This window comes from Setaria italica, chromosome II, assembly GCF_000263155.2.
Source record: "Setaria italica strain Yugu1 chromosome II, Setaria_italica_v2.0, whole genome shotgun sequence".
Taxonomy (NCBI): Eukaryota; Viridiplantae; Streptophyta; class Magnoliopsida; order Poales; family Poaceae; genus Setaria; species Setaria italica.
This window is the reverse complement of record NC_028451.1, coordinates 38,048,189-38,054,781: the sequence shown is the minus strand read 5'-3', so window position 1 is coordinate 38,054,781 and position 6,593 is coordinate 38,048,189. Positions and strand designations below refer to the sequence as shown.

The 6,593-nt window shown below is 51.4% G+C and overlaps 2 protein-coding genes across 4 annotated transcripts in view; both read right to left on the bottom strand.

The window, feature by feature from the left end:
• Positions 1-375: 375 nt before the first annotated feature.
• Positions 376-1,932, bottom strand: LOC101761427 (auxin-responsive protein IAA26). The gene is made up of 5 exons (XM_004957382.2): positions 1,706-1,932; positions 1,490-1,617; positions 1,298-1,388; positions 1,087-1,203; positions 376-809 (listed from the first exon to the last, which is right to left on the bottom strand). The coding sequence occupies exons 1-4, from the start codon at positions 1,825-1,827 to the stop codon at positions 1,128-1,130; spliced, it is 417 nt and encodes a 138-aa protein (XP_004957439.1). The 5' UTR covers positions 1,828-1,932; the 3' UTR covers positions 376-809; positions 1,087-1,127.
• Positions 1,933-4,199: 2,267 nt separating this feature from the next.
• Positions 4,200-6,593, bottom strand: part of LOC101760220 (B-box zinc finger protein 19) — a 6,100-nt gene continuing 3,706 nt past the window's right edge. For all 3 annotated transcript variants that reach the window (XM_004957378.4, XM_004957379.4, XM_004957381.4), the window contains 4 exons: positions 5,296-5,392; positions 5,100-5,215; positions 4,786-5,025; positions 4,200-4,675 (listed from right to left, as the gene is read on the bottom strand). In XM_004957378.4, coding sequence (XP_004957435.1) covers positions 4,589-4,675; positions 4,786-5,025; positions 5,100-5,215; positions 5,296-5,392 — 540 coding nt within the window. In that variant the 3' untranslated portion in view covers positions 4,200-4,588. The remainder of the gene's footprint in view (positions 4,676-4,785; positions 5,026-5,099; positions 5,216-5,295; positions 5,393-6,593) is intronic.

The following is a 6,593-nucleotide window of genomic DNA, read 5'->3' as shown; positions in this document are numbered from 1 at the left end:
AAAGATTCGTCTCGCAAAATACAACAAAACTGTGCAATTAGTTTTTAATTTCATCTACATTTAGTACTCCATGCATGTACCGCAAGTTTGATGTGATGGGGAATCTTCTTTTTGCATAGTGTCAAAGTTGGGAGTTGGGAGTAACTAAACATGGCCTCAGTGGTCTCAGCTCTGCCTACACGCAGAGCGACATCCGGACAGCTGAATCGAGAAACATACACTTGCAGTAGCAAAGTACGATGGCCAGCTGATCCGGTCACCTAAACTACTAGCATGAGCAGTAGAACGCAAGACAGAACAGCTCCGACTTCCGAGCTCAATCCGAGATCTTCCGTTCCTGAGGCAACTCGTATCAAAATTTGGGAGGTGCAACGACCCTTGATTCATGTACATGTGACATACAGGCGACAGCCGAAACGACTAGAAAAAAGAAAACAAGAACAGCAATGTGACACAAGCTTGAGTGGTAGTAGGTGTTTGTTAGAAGTGATCATCCGTAGGGAGGAGCATCGATCACCAGAGGATTCAGAGCTTCTAAAATATTTGGATCGCAGGGAAGTCAAACCGCATCCGGCTCATGCAGTCATGCGACGAGCAGCAAGCGGGAGGAGATCGTACGTTCTGATGGCGGCGTCAACTAACTTTTATTCCCACTAACCATGTCCAGTAGTCTTTCTGTAGATGGAATCGTACTTGCATTGCCTCATTCAGGATTGCGTCATCACCTCCGTCAGCTTGGTGCTGGCCACTTGAGCTATGTGCAAACAGTGCAAGTTCTGTTCGGACGACGGTGCCTACACGTTCTGAATCTGAAACCAAGTAGACTGCCAGTCAGTTTACTGCCGTAGAGGAAATGAAGCAATATGAACGCAGCTGAAATGTTCAGCGGCGAGAAAAAAGGACATAAGATTCAGATGTCTGCCGTGTGTTCGTGTTTTATAATGTTTGTATGGCTTTGATGTGCGTTCAACAGCGCTCAGATACATAGAGCTGGCTCTGCGATTCAGAGCATCTACATGCAGAAAAGAAAAGCATTCTTATATACGCCGATTTTGTTTGTGTTTCTTAACATTATTATCCCCTTACCTGCCGTTCTGATCTCGACGTTGTGCGGCGCGGCAACCCTGTCAGGCATTCGAGCTCAACCCTCTCGCCTCGCACGATCGCATCACCCGCATCCTCTTGCACGAGGACACGAACATCCTGCAAAACCAAACACGTTCATTTACCATTTGTTAAGAGCCTATATACCATTTTCACTCCAATACTGTCAGTGCAATCGTGAGAAGGAGCTTACTCCCACGGCACGTCGCCGACGAGCATCCAGTCGCCGTCGCCGTCCTCGTACACCACGGCGTGCTCCCACTCGCTGTACCCGTCCATCAGCCCTGCACGACGCCACAAATAGGACGCGCAATTCTTCAGTTCTTTTTCTTCTTCCGGGTGCTGCAAGTGGGTTTTTTTTATCAAAGCGCAGTAGCAGCTTTACCGATGGAGCAGCAGCAGAACATCTCATTGAGCGCCTCCACGAGCTCGCCGTAGTCGTCGTACGCCGCGACGTCCACCTTCCTCAGGTACGGCGTCCCGTCCATGCTCACCTTCACGAACGCCTGCACCCTGCACGCAGCTTCGCCCGGTCAGACTCAGACACAACCACGTGCACGAATGCGACAGGGACGACACAGGGTCGAGGCGAGTCACGTACATGGCGGATGACGATGACGGTTGCCCGTTCTTCCTCGCTCGCCTCGCCTTGCGCGCATTGATGCCGGGCGGCCCCAGCGTCAGCTCGGTGAGGTCGACGCCGTCGTCGCCGTAGCCCGCCATGCGCGTCACCGTCCCAGTCAAGCACGCACGGCCTCTGTCTCGATGACGAACGGAGATCGGGAGACGACGGTGACAAGCCGAGGCCTGAGGATTTGATGAGGTGGAGCTCCTGAGACGTGAAGGTGGTGGACGGATCAAGCTGCGACTCAGGCCCGTATATATACCGTTGGTGCGGCGGCATAGGATGTCTGGGAACGAGATCCTCTGCGGCGGGCTGGGGGAGGGAGGCAGGCGGCATCGTGCCACCCAGGACGATACGATACGGCGGCTGCGGTTGCAGGGGATCCGGTTTCCGGTGGGGTCGTTGGGAGCCTGGCGGGAGCGCGGCGGTTGGGTTGGGTGCGGGCCGGCACCGCAGCCTGCCGGCCTCAGCCCTGGCTCGGTGTCCGCCGTGGGGCCGACCGGCTGCTGCCAGGTAGACGCCCTGGTCTCCTGCGTCACGTAGCAGCGTGCCCTCGTGGCTGCCCGGGCCCGGAATCTGGTGTGGCGTCATTGCTGTAGCCAGCGCTCAGGCACCGGGCTGGGTCGTCGCAGCCTAAATGCCTAACCATGTTCACGGGCACGGCCAGCTTATGACCATATTAGGATGGATTTTAACATTCTGTACGACGGGCTAATATATTCTTGACGGAGAGCAAGTACATTGCTATATGTCAACGGTCTCATAGGTAATCTCATGCAATGCCATATATGATTTTTAATGATGTGGAAGAGAGAGCGAGGAGAGAGCCTCATGAGCTAAATTGTAGGACTACGAGATAACTCAACAACCATTATAAGTTATTGTGATCATGGAACTCATAATATTTCTTTTTTCACATGCACAAATTAAGGAATTATATTGCTATACAAAACAATTTATAAGACAACTCTTAGTACGGATTGCCTATTAAGTCGTTTCAAGATCACATGTCAATGCATGAGATCGCCTAGACCAATATACTTGTCCTGAAGTGGCAAATCTAATGGGAGATTGCGGTGCCAAACCATTACAACCTACATATGAGTACGATACGATGAATAAATGAGAATTTAGGTGCCAATATTTGTAGTCCGAATTGCACACATGGGCTGCCAAAGGAAAGGATCTCTCGGAGTCGGAGAGGAGAGAGAGGAGCAGCACTACAGCAGTAGAGAAGCAGTAGAAGCCCAGGATGTTGCCATGGATCGAAGCCGCCCGCCGCAGTAGATCAGGATTCTGGCGAGGGGGTAGGGGACAGCCGCCCCGCAAGTGGGCGCGTGCGAGCCGGGTACGTGCATGTTCCTGAGTGGCGCCGAGGACCCGATCGAGCCGCGTATGTGCATGCACGCAGCCGCAACAACGTGCCCGCACCGCACGAAGCCAACTCGGCCTCCTCCTCCTTCCCCTCCCCCCTGCTGCCGTGCTTCGCAGCCCGCGGCAGCCGCTGGTCCCGCGGTGCCGGCCGGGCCCTGGCTCGACATCCCGGAGGCCTCGCCGCCGCCGTGCCCGGCAAAGGGCGCGCTGCCCCTCGCGGGGCACGAGCATCGTGCTCCACGCGGGAGCAGGAACCCGGCTGTGGAATTCGATGCACCGGGCTGCCGGCCTACGTGACCGTGCCTGTCGCACGCACGAGTCGCGACCGGGCGGAGCGGACGGCGAGATGGGCTCTGCAGTGGGGGCGGGCGGGCGCGTGGGTTTCCGCCGCCGTGCTCCCACAGTCCCACCACCCCTCCTGTCCTGGCGCGCGCCCGGTGTCGTGCCCCCTGGCTGGGAGAGCAGCGGGTGCGTGTGGCGGCTGGTCATTTGTTTCTTTCTCGCGCCTCCCCGAGACTACACGCGCGGCGGTGTGCGAGTGTTCGCGGCTCCCGCTGCCGGGCAGAGGATTAACCTCGTAGCTGGTGCGGGGCCGCGGGGGAGTGGGCATGGGGTGGATAAAAACTCCAGTTCTAGAAGACATCGAAGAGCCTTTTGATGCAACCATGTTTTGACTGAATACCATACTTGAAGACGAATGTTTGACCAGCTCGCGCACACGCACTCAGCAGCATGACACGTGTCGAATGGACTGCTAAACATCCAGTCCCGGTGTCACGTCTTTAGTTTTGGGAGGACACTAACTCAACAAGTTCCACTTGTTTTTTATTATTATAGACCGGCGTAAATTTTGCTAAAATAAACTAAAATAACATACATGATAATTGATTAGGGAATGAAAATAAACTAAAATTGCACACCACGTGATTAAATTTGTGACAAAAAATGACATGCCACATCATTGGGTATCCATTTGCACCCTTAACCCTAGAGCTGTTTGAGTGGTACATCTCGCTCATAATGGAACTCTATGATAAAGACCTCAACGTTGAACAAACTGGGTGGCCCTGGTTATTGCGATGTGTCTACCAGCGACTGAACCGAACTGAACATATGCCACCACAGAAAAAGGAATGGTCTATTGATCTTTTGTACAGTTTTTCTAATGGCATACAGCATTCCCAACTCCAAAGCACAGGTGCCACCGTGTCAGCCACTTGCGCTTCTATATAGCGGCAATGTGACAAGTGACATGAGTTCTGACAATCGCAACGAGAATAGACTTGACCATAAATACCGTCTAGGCCACGACAAGCCGAATTGGGATGCAGTCGTTAGCTCCAACTCTGCCAGAAATGTACTACTAGCAAATAGTAACAGATGGACCGATGCTACACCCCCCGTATTCTGATCCCCCCCGAGCTGCTGTAGAGCAGTTCAGCAGTATATATAGCCGAAGAAATGTACATTCCGAACTTCCAATGTTTACTTGTTGGCGTCCCCTTCGTAATTACTTGTTGGCACCACCCCTGGAGAGTCATGGTTGTTCACGCTATGATCCACCCCCTGAGTCTGGATTTACCATCACAAAGAACAATCGTGAGACGAGAGATCTGGAAGTGCCAATGAAAAGTGCACTATAAATATAGGAAGACTTCAACCGTAGTGAACATATGACAGACCTGGGAATTTGATCCTTGCCCATTAGTACGAACAGGTCGCATATTAAGATCGATCATTTTCGAATTAATGTTACCCTGGTCTTCGCAGTTTCCATCAGATGCTGGATCATCAGAGCCGTTATGGTGGTTTGCCATTTGCTCCTTCGTTACTGAATGAGGTGGCTTCTGATCTATCTGGGTTTCAGGATCCTTGCTTTGCATAGCTACATCATCCATATGGCCTAGTTTATCTCCTGGAAACTAATCATAGTTCCCTACTGTGAGAACTAGAAACATACACAATTGCAATCTGAGGCTGTTCAGTACAAACTTACTTCAACACTTTGCCTTAGGAGCAGGTATCTTCCATGGGTGCGTTTGCCACCAACATGAACAGTCATGTCACAGCTCAGGCAAAGTGAGGTGCCATCTATCTCACAGTGGAAAAAAGCTATACCCAGGCAAATCAAGATTTAGTTGACCAATCATATAGAGAGAGGGGGGGGGGGGGTCATGATTCAAAAGGCATACCAGGAAAACTTTCACATATATCACAACGGGCAAGTTTATTAGAGTTTGCAAGTCCAACTCTCACATGCCGACTAGCAAGCTTGTTACACATGTGTACCTGCATCACAACATGGAAGGGATCTCAGATATAGTAACATTAGGGTGATCTGTTTGACAATCAAGGTGTCATGAACTGAAGTGACGAGTATGAAAAGGGGGATTGATACAGGCACCAAATTTGGTAAACTTGAAGCTGCTATTTAATATCACATGATGAATCCAAACCTAAAGATCAAATCCAAATTTCATCAGTTTAATACTGAATTGAACTAGCTAGTTTTCCATCACTTGAAGGTTAGGTTTTTGAGTGGACTTCTGGTGATAAATACGAAACACAATCATTGAGTCAAAGCTAACTTCTCCACATGCATCTGATTAGTTGAAGTGACAAATTAATACCTTTTTATAAATGTTCCTAGACACTAATACATGTGATAATTTGTCATCAGCATCTGAGAAATACCCCACAGTGCATGTGTTTTTTCTAAGGAGGACATGTATCTCAAATTCAGAAGGATATCCTGGATGCATGGAACACTAACTACAAAAGCAGCCTTTTCTCCATGACGGTCAAAACAGGTTACTAAAAAAGAATTACTCAGTGATCCTGTAATCTGTTTTAGGAAGAGGACATGGTTTCCTCAATCAATTTTTTTTTGGGGGGTGGGGGCGGCCGCGGGGGGGGGGGGGGGGGGGGGGGAACCTCAAATTTTTTTCTCAACTCTGCCCGGGCTGCCACTGCCGAGGGACAGGCGCGCCTGTTTTTGATAGCCTTGGCCTGGGATTTGGAACGGGATGCGGCCGACATCTTGACCCGACAAATCTTCAAAGCGGAGCATCTCCTCACCATGTCCCACAACAGCACGGCCACCTCCTCCGGCTCCGGTGCTCCCTTTCCGCCAATGGTGGAAAGGACCGATCCGGCCGAAACACATGTCGCACAGCTCCACTACCATGCCGGGGGTGTCCAGAACATCAACAGCTTGGTCCCCGTCGTCCTCTATCCTGAATCGCCCTCCTACGCACTCTGGCGGGACATGAAACAGTTCAATCTCAGCCGTTACGCCCTCGACGACCACGTACTCACATACACCTTCGCTGCTGCCCGGACAGCTGCGAGGGTTCGACTCCACAGCATCTTCCTGTCTTGGATCCTGGAGACCATCTGGGTCAACCTCCACGATCTCGTCCGCAATACCCCCGACACCACCGCCCGACTGGCCTGAATCGCGCTCGAGAGTCAGTTCCTGGGCAACATC

Bases quoted from the DNA above. Each gene is read 5' to 3' on its own strand.
- LOC101761427 (XM_004957382.2), bottom strand. From the start codon at position 1,827: ATGGCGGGCTACGGCGACGACGGCGTCGACCTCACCGAGCTGACGCTG. The intron at 1,618-1,705 runs GTACGTGACTCG...AGCTGCGTGCAG, and splicing joins CCGTCATCGTCATCCGCCAT to GGTGCAGGCGTTCGTGAAGG. The intron at 1,389-1,489 runs GTAAAGCTGCTA...GGCGTCGTGCAG, and splicing joins GTTCTGCTGCTGCTCCATCG to GGCTGATGGACGGGTACAGC.